At 37.2% G+C, this 14,027-nt stretch overlaps 1 protein-coding gene across 2 annotated transcripts in view; it reads right to left on the reverse strand.

Annotated features, from left to right (window-relative positions):
• The window catches only part of PXDN (peroxidasin), an 82,887-nt gene that overhangs the window by 37,383 nt on the left and 31,477 nt on the right, over positions 1 to 14,027 (reverse strand). For both annotated transcript variants that reach the window (XM_077175023.1, XM_054629884.2), the window contains exons 4-8: positions 11,233 to 11,304; positions 3,786 to 3,857; positions 3,142 to 3,213; positions 2,480 to 2,649; positions 1,018 to 1,135 (exon numbers count right to left, since the gene is read on the reverse strand). In XM_077175023.1, coding sequence (XP_077031138.1) covers positions 1,018 to 1,135; positions 2,480 to 2,649; positions 3,142 to 3,213; positions 3,786 to 3,857; positions 11,233 to 11,304 — 504 coding nt within the window. The remainder of the gene's footprint in view (positions 1 to 1,017; positions 1,136 to 2,479; positions 2,650 to 3,141; positions 3,214 to 3,785; positions 3,858 to 11,232; positions 11,305 to 14,027) is intronic.

Here is a 14,027-nt window from a genome sequence, read left to right on the forward strand (position 1 = left end):
CTTTATAGAAAGTGTAAGGGAATTTATGTTCCAGGTCAGGTTTGTATAAGAGCATTATTAAACCAAGTCAAATTTATTGATGGTAAACTCACAGTTCACATGTCCATTGTAAGTTCACACCAGTTTAAGGGGGTGATGTGCTGGCAAAAGGCTGGTTCAGCTGTGCTGTGCCCAGTGCAGCTGGAGGGAGCCAGGCTCTGGGCACAGCCTGAGCAGCCATTCTGCAGCAGGCTGGCCCTTGGGCTGTTTAAAGATAGTCATCCTCTATAGAACCTTCTCCCATCTTCTAAGTGGTGAAGGAAAGGAACACAGTAGGTTGCCCAGACACCTTGTGCTGTCTCCATCCTTAGAGGCTTTTAAGACCCATCTAGATAAAGCAACCTGGTATAATCCTGCTTTGAGCAGAAGGCTGCACTGGAGACCTCCTCTAACCTTGGAGACCTCCTCCAACCTGAATTACACTACAATCTTATGATCTAAAGACTTGCCTGCCCTCCATGTACTGGTTTGAGGAGGCTGGAAACAGATGTCTCTCTCCTCTCCTGGGACAAAGCTCAACCTTGGAGGGAAGATACCTCTGAGGAGCTAGGGCTCCAGCAAGAGTTCTCTGAAACTTTAATTGTATCCAGCTGGAGTCCTCAAAGTATCTTTTGCTCCACTCCAAAACATATGCAAATGCTAAGTAATACATACAACATGTCCACATGTCCTGGCACTTAGATATAAATGATTTCGTATTACAGGGGTGAGCAGCTTTGCAGGTATACTACAGCTGAAGATCTTACAAATTGCACTAGAGTAAAAATACTTTCTAGTTACCAGCTTTTAAATGTTTAAAAATATTAATAAAAAGCTATGGGCCATCATTACTTCATATGCTTATTTTAATTATAGCATGTTTTTGCTGTAACTATTTCACATATATTAGCATATATAGCACATGGACATACACCCAGAAATGTACACACACACAGGCAAATGTAATTACAAGTTTCTCTCTTCCTCTTTCAAACTTACTTGTTTCGAAGCCAGATAATTTCTGGTTTAGGATTGCCTTCAGCCCTGCAAGTGAAGTACACTGTATTCCCTGAGGTAACGTCCACATCCTGAGGCTCTGATGTAATTCTTGGCCTCTCTATATCAACAATAAAACATACAAGGAACTCTTACTTATTTTAAAACTACTAAAAACTGGTAAATAAAAATATTTCCACACATCTTGCAAAAAATATTTTTCACAAATGTTTTGACTTTATATGTATGACTAAATATGTATATGCTTAGTCAGGATTAAATGCACTTTTCCCTGTGCAAAAATGACTGTGGGATTTCTGACCTCCTTCATTGTTCCTTAGGACCTTTCAGCAGACTGGAAATAGATTGTGCAAATTTGTATCAGGTTCTAAAGCAGCTGTTTTATTTATTTGAACAGAGATTCAAATTGCCTATGAAGGAAAAACTTTAAAGCAGCAAGCACAAGTGCCATTTAAAATAACTTCCTCTAGATAAGTATCAGTGCCTAACCTGCCTCACAGAATAATTTGTACAGCTTGCTTCCTGCAGTTTCCATATTCAGGCTCCTTAGATGTGCAAAGAGCTGGTAGGATGCCATGTGCATTATTCTTGCATCAAATTCCCTTTGTACTATCTTTGTCAAGAACCTTGTAGATGCTTATGGTCATAGTTCTCTTGATCAGAATTATATCCAACACATAACCAAAAGGACAATTTACTTATTTTATACTTTGGCTTCATTATGTGAGTGGGCAGGCAAATGCCCACAGCTTGATGAGAAATCTGCATTTTGATTTCAGAACACAAGAGGTACTAGGCAAAGTCATAGGGTGCCCATGGGGCCAAGTTTTTGCACCCCTAGGGTGAAGGAATATACAGAAACAAAAGGATTACAATGGTGCTTTTCTATTAATCCTCAGTGGCAGAGGATTCCAGCGCCTGTGTGGGGTACTCCTATTAATTACACCTGAGTAAAAAAAAAATTTAGTGGCCCAACCCCAATTCCTACATCAACAAAAATTTTAAAGGCCAGAACTGTGTCATCAGGGGCAATTCAGTAAAGCTTCTTTCCTTCCTTTCCCTCATATAGAAGGGAATAAACAACACCAAATAATATTAATGCAACACCATAGACCCTAGCTGACAATCCTGTTATGATCAGAATTGAAACATAAAAGGGAAAAATAAACTCCTTCAGGATAATCACCTTTCATTCTTCAAGGGGAAATTTCAAACATAGTTATATTTGTTTCATTATAGATAGGCTGAAGGGTAAAAGCAATCAATCCTGTCAGGAGCACACAAAACCAGAAAAGGAATGTGGAGAGATTTCTAGAAATAACCAATACTATCCAGAGGTGGTCAGTGTTAATAAACAGAACAACAAATTCTAACTCCCCCAAAAAATACAGTTTAGGTACATTCAGTGCATTAAAAATAAGCCATCAGGAAGTGGCAAACCCACCACAGTTCAGTTCTTCTGGTGTTATTGTGGCCACCGATCTTCCCTGGATCCTGCGTGGATACTCGCAGGTAGCAGCTGCCTGAGCGTTGCCCGACTCCGCGTACGTCTTGAGCAGCTCCGCCAGCCACAGGATCTCACAGTCACAGTGCAGAGCGTTGGAGTCCAAGCGCCTGCACAAAACAAGGAGCAGCCACAGCTCTGTGAGCAAGCCTCAGCCATCTTTTTCTAGGATCAACATGGTTCTGTAAATGGAGCAATGCCTTTATCTGGGAATACAGACAACAGCCAACAGGCAATACAGGTGATGGTTGCTTGCTTATAGGCATTCTGGTAGTTTTTATTAGAGGAATGTGTGTTATTTTTACTGCCCAAAGGACAATCTATGTATATTATTTAGTCTATAAAACAATGATTACAAATATTCCCAATATAGGAAATAAACTTCAGTCAGTAACTAAAGAAAATAGATATAAAACAATGTTCTCAATCTATCCACATAAACAATTGTAGCACAGTTAGGAAAAAAAAATTAATATTTAAAGCAATTGCACCACAAAAGGCATTTGCAAGGAAGATAAATATTGCAAGAGAAGATACAGTCTAATTATTCTAATTGGGTTATTTAATATTTCATTAGTTCAATAATAATTCAATCTACTTACAGTCTCTTCATAGATTCTAAGTGACTAAATGTTCCAGGAATCAAATGAGCTATTCTGTTGTTATGCAAAAACCTGTTAAAACACAGAAATATGCATGTAATAATTCAGATTTTGTGATGCATTCATTTCATTTACATACTTCTGGAAGGTTTTCAAGAGAAATTAATCTAAGAAAATTTAAGATAAAAAAAATGAGCCTGTTCAGCAACTCATTGTCTGGTATTTTTTAGGTGGCCTCCAAGGTGTACTTGGGTATGTCCATGTGGGGAAAAAGAAGCCATAAGTAACTACAAGGAAGGGAGCTCATAAGCTTTAAAATTAGAAATTAAAAAGGTCCTAAATAAATAGTCTAGTTCTTCATTCATAACATTTATTTTAGGCCAAACATTGATAACAGATCTTTGGGAAGTAGTTTTGCAAAAGAAAAATAAACCACAGGCAACGCTCACTTCTGCATGCCTCTAAGGTCAGCCTCACCAAAGTGCTCTTGGAAAGACTGTGTAGTAGTTACAGTTAAAAAAAATTGATTCAAAACCACCTATGGCAATGATAAAAATATTATATTTTAGTTTAAAATGCTTGATTTAATTCAAAGAAGGAAGCAAGCTGTCTTCTGACTCTTACCCCAAGAAAAACAAACTTACAGCCTTTCAAGTTTTGGAAGATGAGTAAAGGATTCAGGTTCCAACGTTTCTATTTGATTAAAGTGCAGATACCTGAAAATATGTTAAACAAAAAGAAAAATACTGAAACAATTTTCTTGGTGAAATATTTTAAAGAACTTATTGTTTCCATAGTGTTTACAGATCTAAATGGCCATAGTGATGTAGCAGCTTTTTTCTGTTACCATCTGAATCTCATACTTGAATCTGAGAAATAGAAGACATGACAAACAAAGATGTGTTTGCAGATCACTATATTGAGTGTGTGTGTATATAAGCAAAAAAGTCCAAACATTGCTGTGGAAATTTTGGAGATAATAATTTGAATGCTATTTTGCCAGCTCTGATGTTTATTGTATGCATGCTTGAAACAATTTATCAAAAAAAAGAAAATTATTATTTTTAATAGGAAAAATGTTAGAGGTTATTTAGAAAACATTTACAGTTTCCAGCACAATAACATTTTTTGTGGCCAAATGTTTTCATTTCCATGAGTGAAAATTTCAAAAGATACTGACAAATCATCTTCTCTAGTCCATGAACACCGGCATTTAAAGCTGTGAATGTTCTCAAAACCAAATTTGTAATATAAACCCAAGTTTTACTAATTTGACTTTAGACAAAGGGCTTCATACCAACTGGTGCTGTTTGGTGCCCTCTTGATGCTTATGCCAAGCTATGAACATTACACAACAATAAATCTACGCAGCTCTTAATGCTGTAAAATTGACAAAGTTAACACAACAAGACAATTAACCAGACTATTAACCTGTAACTATTGTGAAGATGGACTGCAAAGACAGGATCATTCCAGCATCTACTATTTTGTGGAGCTACCCCTGAACCTTGCAGATGAGAATACAAGATGTATGGATAAGACTGGCACAAGAAACTGTGAAAATTATTTATAGACTTTGGATCTTGATTATATCCAAATGTATTCAAAATCCTTCAAGTTTTGTATTTGACCTCTGACAAACTCAGGAACCTCTGGAGAATGTGTTTATACAGAAATCACTGTGGTCTGAAGAACAAAAAGCCTGTCATTTAAAAACAGTGGGAACAACTCTGAGCTCAGTATCTCCTGAAACACCAATGCCTCAGCATGACAAGGCCAAGGACACGGGGATTTGCCCGTGCTGAGCCGGATGGTGGCTGTGCAGAGAGAGAAGCGGGAGCAGCAGTGGTTCCAGCCAAGCCTTGCAGGGAGCCCTGGAAGGCGCGTGCAGGGGGAGCCAGGCTCGTGCCTGGCAGCCTCCCAGGACAAGCGCGAGCCAGCGAGCGATGCCAGGGAGCAGTGAATGGGGACCACAGAAAAAGCCAATAAATCAGCACGGGCCTGATCAAGCCCATCAGGGTGTCACGCCTGCCTACTGGCAGTGCCACGCCACAGAGTGTCCTGAGCACAGAGCATGGTCTTGTTAGCATGAAGATCCAAGAACTGCGTCACCTTGCTGGGATTGCCAGTTTTCATCTCCCCTTTAAAAATACAGGGTGATCTCTTCTAAATTAAAAAGACAGATGTCAAAGGCAGATATTTCCTGCAAGACTCATTTGATTTGCCAGCAGAGAGAAGAGAGACCTCAGTGAGGAAGGACTGGGCATGGTCCAGCCATGAGGTGGGCAGGCACTGCTTGCCAGGAGCCAGGGCTCTGCTCATCTGCCTTCCAGGATCAGCAGCATTTGGGAGGGGGCAAGGCAAGGTGGGGATCACTGCAATGAAAAAGGATGAAGGGAAAAACCAGGCACAACTACAGACGGGGTTTGTTATCTCTGAAGCAGCTTTTGTTTTGGAAAAAAATTATAAACACTACTTCTTTTGCAGGCAGCAGTGATTTTTTTCCTTTTTAACTTTTAAATTATTCTTGCATTTTTATGCCTCATGAACACCTCGCAAACACATCTCTTAGTATTCCAAATAGATTAATTTTCTGTTCTTTTTTGGCATTGACAAGGCAAGATTTGTAGGCATCTCTTATTTGAACAAAAATAACATTGGTAAAAGCAGATACATCGAGTCACACAACCCCTTCTTCAGGGCCACAAATCAGGGTGAAATTAGAAAGAGAGGAAAAGAAAGAATACCTCTCTCAGATGGTTTAAGTAGTATACACATTGCAAAACTCAAAGCCCCAGCCCATAATGGCTGTTTAGTACTCACTATTAGAATTACAGATGTAATCAATATGTGCCTGAAAGGTCACCTTGTTTTTCCAAACAAATTTTAAAAAAATATTTCTGTTATAAACCTTGCCTTGTTTACAAGCTCACACCATTGCAGATACAATAATTCAGGTGCTGAAGAACATTTTAATAGCTAACTTTACCTCATCAGATATCACACTGTCTAAAGTAGCTCAAAAAAATCAAATCATGAAATCCAGCTGGAAAATACTCTTAACTGCTTCATAGTAGTTGGGCTACACAAATTAGTTGGGCTTTTCAGGTCTTTAATTTATGATCTAAAAAAGACCCTGAGCAACTTATCATGCAATTTATTAATAGAACAAGTTATTCAATATCTGGCCAAAATAATTCGTAATTCAAAATAAATAGATGCAGAAACCGGATTGCATTTTAAGTCTACAGTAATGAGAATAAAAAAATCCTTGGCATTATGACCTACACTTTAATCCTGTTTTATCACTTAGGTTTATCACTTCTATTATTTTATTCTACGTACCACATTAAAGTTTTGTAAAGGTATATTTTAATATTTTAATTAATATAGTAATTTCTTGGATTTAAAATTCACTCTAAAGGTAGCCATATTCAGGAAATAATCTCACACTAGCATATATTTATAGGCATCTTTTATGTTCAGAGTACAGAGCATTAAAAATAGTAATATGTAATAAATTAGATATTAAAAAGACTTTCAGAATGAAATTGAAAGAAAAAGCATGCAAGAGTGATTTTTAAATACCAACATATCTTTCCTTTTTAATTCTAAAAACATTATCAAGAATTAAATAGAAGGAAAAGAAATACCTATTGGGAAAAAATGTCCAAATGAAACATGTCAAGAGGAAGATTAAGATTTTATCAAACAAGCATGGTATAGATTTCTTAGTATTAATCTTGTAGGACAAAAAATTACAAAAAAATTCAGTCCCAGTGACATTTTTCACAGCATTAAATTTAGGATTATATCTTATGTAGCTTTGAAGTTTTTGTAGGTAAGGACTTTTATTAAATATGCCAGTTGTTCTTTTACTAATAGCATCATCACATCTTTGGGGAAATACTCATTAGCTGAGTATAATCCATGCTCTGAATATTTAAACAGCATGTTTGCCCTTTTGGTTATTTGAATAAGAATGGCCAAACATATATGTTCCATATTTATCAATGAGCTTTCCCTGCTCAGGGACAACAAGTAGCAGCCTTAAACCACAAGGAAAAATATTTAAATGTATGTTGTGATAATGATATAAAATACTGGAACAGGATACTTAAGGAGATTATGGAACACTCACTGAAGACTTTTAAAATAAGGCTAGACAAGTATCTGTTTCCAGTTTCTTGTCCCTAGCTAATCTTATTGTAGAATAATAAGGATTAACTTCTCAACGCCCCTGTCATACCTCTTGGGTTCCTTTGTTTGTTTATTAACTAATTAACTAATATCTGACATAGAGTCATGCAAAAATCAGGAACTTGTAGTATAAAACAAGAAAATAAATAGCAACACTTCAAAAATACTGAAAATGGAAGTGAATTACATAGACTTAATATAACAAACTGTATCACTATATGTTAGTTAAGGTTTTTGTCTATTAATTCCCCCAAAATATGTATACGTGTACATAAACTACAGCATAACTAATAACAGCTTATAAAGAACAAAATTAGTATGTTAATATGAAAGTTACAAGAAAATGCATAACTAGGATTAGGTAAACAGATTTAAATAAGTCCATTAATATTTGGGGATGCTGCTAGTTAAATAGTGGAGTACACTTTTTGTCCCTGATACATACAACTCATAAGCTGAGATCTCAAAAATGTGACAGATATTTGGAAGGAAAGCAATGTATACAGATCTGGAAACGGACTCCATTTAGAGCTAGATCTTGGGATCCAAACTCATGACCTCCCCAGCAGGGTATTTGTGCCATTTCAGGTGGGATTCAGTGGTCAAGCCCAGGCACAGAGGCACAGAGCAGCTGTCTAAGCCCAGGCACACAGAGGCAGCCCTCCTTGCCTGTCGGGTGCTCTGTCTGCTTTCCGGCTGCTGCTCTGAAAAAATGCAAGTTTCCTGCAGCTTTCTGCTCTCTGTGCCAGACCCAAACATATGTCTTGCAGATTTAACAGTGTCTAAACTGGTACTCAGCAGCTACTTTTCATCAGCACTCTCCCTTCATGCCCAGCCACAGGTGAAAAGTTAGGTGACGAAGTATGTATGGCTCAGTGTGTTCAAGTACCTAAATCTGCCAATTTTTCTTCAGAATTTACCCTAGCACAAACAGGTTTCAAGATCTGATTCAAAGATCTTATTTTCTTGGCAGAAATTTCCAAAGGAAAAGCTATTTTGACTACATCAGCAGTTAAGAATTCTGCTTCAGAGGTTTAAGGAGGAACCTGCCAGCTGCAGTAAATACTTTGGGGGGTTTTGTCCCTTATACATGCAACAGTACATTTAGGTTTCAGTTAGTGTAATTTAGTTACATTTAACTACATTTAGTTTCTGGTAACAACAACAATCACCAAAAAAATGTTTGCTTTGCTGATCAGATATTTTTTAAAAGGCAACTATCAGTTGAATTCTGCTTCACTGGAGTAGAAGAAATAGCTGTGAAACAAGTCATTCCCTGAAATGTGGTCCACAGTGTCTACTTCTGAGAACTCTGCTGAGCACTGAGAACAGCATTTGGCTGAGTTAACACAACCAGTAGCAAAATGTGTTCGATAACTTGTGGCCACAGAGACCTCAAATGCAGAAACATTGATTTAGTACTGTCAATGCAGTTCAAAACTGAAATTAGGACACTTAGAAACTTGTTTGCCAAGGGTAACTCTTGTCTTGTCAGCAATTTTTCTCCAAAGCTAAATGTGATAAAACAGACCCTGTAGAGTCAGAACATATTTTCATGCTAAAGATGCATAAATGCCAAATCTCTCCTAAACTAAAAATCTCAAAGCTTACTCTCCATTGAATTTATTTCTGTGCCTGCTACTGGCTTCATGTACTCCCATTTTCCCTCCTGGCAAGTTCTGTGTTCAGGAGAGGAGCAGAAGAGCTCTAAAAGGTAGTGAGCTCTGATGCATGCAGTGGGGTAGCACCTGCCCCCCATTCCCCAGCAGCTGCAGGTGCTGACAGGACACACGGGCAGGCAATGAGCAGTGACTCTGCCAGGCTCCATATCCCCACATCCAATCTTCCCAGCTGGAGATGAGACTCAAGCCCTGAGTCTGAATTTCAGTTTCATACTGAATAATGTGGATGTCTCAAAAGTTTGAGCTTAAGCTGATACAGTGTGATATCACTGTAGGCAGAGAGGCTTAACTGCCACATAGTCGAGAAGAGCATTCAGAAGGTGTTAATATTCCAAACTGATTTATGTTTTTCAATAATAACATAGATCAACAGGGAAAAAGAACACAAGAAAAAAAGACAAATATTGCCACTTGCACATATGGGGCTTGTGGCATGGGGAAGAACATTCTTTTGGAAATATTAGTAATTCAACAAATGGGCCTCAGTATTCCAAATTCTACAAAGAAATTATGTATTGCTATTAGCATGCAAGTAAGCCCTACCAGTTGCTGTCAATATGGTGCAGTAATAATTTCTAGAGTAAAAGGAGAAGGAAGAGAAAGGCATTGAGGAAAAAAAAACCATATTTAAATACTTTTTATAATTAACACTTCTGTTTTACATAGAAGTTCCTCCTTCAAAAGGCATCTATTGCACTCTAAAAGGAGCATGTATGATTTTGTACCCATATTAAGTGTCATTTTATTTCATATACACTTTGTGTCTACTAATATCCATTAGAGGCTTACAGTAACAAGGAAATTGGTACATAGAGAACACTTGTAATACACTGATATCTTTCATCAGTTTAAAAATTTATATTCAGCTCCCAATTTATACCCTACAAAACTCATTGGTTTGCTACTGTTATTCGGTAGTCAAACTGTGAAACAACTACACATTTACAGTTTTTTCCTTTTTCTAAACATTGTCACAATGAATGTAGAGCAATGCTTTCTGATCATAGAGTAATAGAATTGTTAAGGCTAGAAAAGACATTTAGGATTTTCAAGTCTAATCATCAACCTAGCACCAGTATCACGTTCATCACTAAACCATGACCTCAAGTGCCATATCCAGCCATTTCTTGAACACTTCCTCAGGGGGAAGTGTGAATCCACTGCTTCCCAAGGCAGCCTGTTTCATGCTTTACCACCCTCTCCATGAAAAGATTTTTTTCTAATACCAATCTAAACCTCTCCTGGTGCAACTTGAGACCATTTGCTCTTGTCCTGTCACTTGTTACCTGGGAGCAGAGACCACTCCCCAGGTCACCATAACCTCAATTCGAGTAGTGGTAGAGAGAAATGAGGTCTCCACTGAGGCTCCTTTTGCCCAGACTAAACAAGCCCAGCTCCCTCAGTTGCTCCTCACAGGATTTGTGCTCCAGCCCCTTCACTCGCTTCACTGCCCCTCTCTGGACTCACGCCAGCAATTCAATGCCTCTCCTAATAGTGATTGTACAACAAAACATAGTTGAACTTAATGGAATCAATACAACTGGGTTTTGTCATGCTTAGGACTGTATTCTTCATTCTTTTTCAGTAGACATTATTCTTCATTATACAGGAAAAGAAGTATGATTTTAATCAATCTTTCTGGAGGACATTACTGAAACATCTACATTGCAAACGATGTACTTTCCTACTTTTTAAACATCTGTATCTGTATATGGCAATGATTAACACATATAAATTATAGCAAGGTTTTTATTTAAAAAACTATTCTTATTTCAAAGTATAACAAAACAGGGTTGAACTTGCAGAGGCTAATTCAGCTTTAGTTATGCTGCATAAAACAAAGTAACTGCTGCAGTGAAAGGAAGTGAGATATAATAAAAACCTGCAGAAATGAAAGCAGAATCTATCTCTAAGCAATACACATTAGTTTCCAACATTTTCCACAATAATTCTCCTCTGTCAAAGCTATGTAACAATGTAAAGGGACATCAGGAATGCAAATCACAAATAAAAGACAAACACAGAAATGAGGAATTTGACACAGACATCAACTGTGGTTTTTTCACATGCAAATGATTATGGGGCTCTCTGCCCAACCCAGGGGTGCAGACGTGCAGAGCATGCAGGTAGGATGTATGGATCAAGGCGTGCACTTTTCCTCTGCAGGGGAACCATGGAGATGACAGCACAGAAGAGAAAAGGCACTTACAGTTGTTCTAGAGAGGCAAGTCCTTTAAATGCTTGCCTGTCAATTGACTGGATTTCATTCTTGTACAAATAGCTGAAACAAGAAACAATCAGTAATATTAGTACACAAACAAGAGCTACATGAAGGTGGAAAAGAAGAATTAAGTTGACACGTGAAGACAGTTTTTCAACTACATATTAGAAAAAAAAAATATACAAATAAAAAACTAAAAACATAAAAATAACCTATCCTTGAGATTTCATCCCAAATGACGTAAGTCTGGGGCCTTGAAGACCCTGAGGCTCACACCTGGATGGACTTGGGCTTTCCAGTGCTCATAGCACAACTTACTGGATTTTTGTCCCTTGTTCTCTTGATTGGTTTGCCAAAAGTCAAAATAAGTTCAACTTAATGGGACAGAATTGCATTAGAGGTGCCTTTACCAGAACACACCAGGGATGGCCTCTCGATTTCTTTAAAATACTCATCTGAATACTGGTGCAAATATTCAAATTAGGATAGAGTGGGTCTTTTACTGGACTTGGAGAACAAACAGTGAGAAACTTCTGTAACTCCACCTGTGTCACCTTTGGAATATTCACAGAAAATACAAGTTGCAATACTGGTATCACATCCATAAAGCAGCACCGTATATTTGTTTTATCACTGTGCAGAAGATGGACATTAGGTCCCCATTGATACTCTATAATATAAAGAGAATATACATGCAGAGTATCAGTATGATCACATGTGTTGTCTATACCTTTTTTATGGAATTAAAATAAATCAGGAAGGATCAGTGTATGTGCTCATGTTCATCATGCTCTTAGCAGCAAGGATGGTTTAATGAGGGGGTATTGGAGAAAAATCACACAGTTTAGCTGATGACTGCAGTTTCTGCATGGAGGCAGCAAATGAAAATACTTTGGGGGTTCAGTGTCAGTCACTCTTTTTGTGTTAGGATAGGCACAGGTTTGTGGTTAAGAACTTTTTCACAATTATTTGACAAATGATTTGAAACTCAGTTAATCAGGCATGGGTTTCCATGGAAAGGGGATGAAGAGACTTTGTACCACAAATGACTTTATTAGCAGGCATCTTATTAGTAGTGGTTTTGGGTTTTCTATTACAGTTTTCAGTAACTTACTGGAAATATTGCAAACTCCTTTTGGTGCAACAGAAAAAATACTGGCTCTGCTGGAGGTGGTGGCAGTTTTTACACTGATGTGACAATGGGCAACATTTCACAATAGGCCCTAACAAGGAAAGAAGTTGTAGGTATTTGATATTAAACTAATGACAACTTTGGGGAACAATAAGGAGTAGTATCCTTCCTTTGAATCTAAATTAACTTTTCCAATGCACTTCTTGCTGACAATCCAACACATTAATATACAGAGATTCCAGTGTGCTTTTTTAACATAGATATGCATCTGAATAAAAAAGCAGAATTCTTCCAAGAACAGGTAACATGGAAATAAAAATTTCTGAGGTTTTTAAAATATTTAAAACCAGAAAAAAATTACTGTCTTGTGAAATTACTGAAAAAACTTTTGAAATAATTTGAAAACAGTGATTTTATATGTGGAACTGGTTTTATTCCATTTGAAAAAAAAATATTTCATGAGTATTAAAATATTTGTTTTGGCTCAGATTTACCAATTCATTTGAGGATCACAGTCATTACGATTTTCTCTCCTTAATTTTCCTCTCTGATATTCAATTCCTATCTTATTTTCCTGTGAGAATTTTAAACACACCTTTTGACTCCTTAGAAAATTTCGAGGACTGATTAGCTGAAGCTATTTATCTTTCTTAATACACTTAGTTCCAAATTCCACTTGGCAGTGTGGAAATCCCTCTTACTTCTGAGTACTCCTGGTCAGACCAGAGAACCAAAGTGGGCTTAGACAGTTTTGAAAACTGCCCTCAGTTAATCATCTCTTTCTGGCATTTCAACAATTGTATTCAAAAAATCTGAATTAATGAGATTTTTTAAAAAGTTTTACCACAACCATTCATATAACTTTTTACTCTCTGCAGACAGAAGGAGGCAGAGAGTGAAAATTGGAGTTGAATTAGACTGGGATAATGACTGTAGTACTGCAGACTTTTACCAGCATACTGCAGGGAAGGGAGCAGCCTCTAGGAGCTCTTACTAAGCCACTGCAGTGAGCGTTTATTTGGTGTTTTCAGCTTTAAATCAGAGCTTTTTCCATTCTGACCAGAAAACCCTCAGCTCCAGGAAATTCAACCAACCTCAGTCAACCATATCCTCCCTTCACAGAGAAACCCCAGCAACCTCAGGGCTACACATCCTATGACAAATGTGTTAACCAAACTTCCATTTAATTGTGTAGCTATTTCACTGAGGACAGCAGAAAGAAAGACATATAATTATTTGCCTGATGGACAGAGACATGTCAGAATATAAAGTACAAATAAGTATCATTCACAAAAAAAATTCATCCTTCTAAAATGGCAGCATGCACATACAGTGTCATAGAAGTAAAACTTTGTAAACATTGTTAAATTTTAACAAACATTCTCCAAATTCATCTCAGTTACATTATCAGAAAACAAATGTAGTACAATGAGGGAAAAAACGATTTATCATTTAATTTACCTAAAGGCTCTCTTACAGAACTGAATAGTACAATTTTACAGGAGATGAATAAACAGTGGATTGAAATGGAAAGGGGATATATTCTATTAAGACATTAAATTAATTTTGGACAATTTTTAATATCTATTTTTAGAATTTTATAGGAGATGAATAAACAGTGGTTTGAAAGGGAAAAGGGATATATTCTATA

Source organism: Agelaius phoeniceus, chromosome 3 (genome assembly GCF_051311805.1).
Source record: "Agelaius phoeniceus isolate bAgePho1 chromosome 3, bAgePho1.hap1, whole genome shotgun sequence".
Lineage (NCBI taxonomy): Eukaryota > Metazoa > Chordata > Aves > Passeriformes > Icteridae > Agelaius > Agelaius phoeniceus.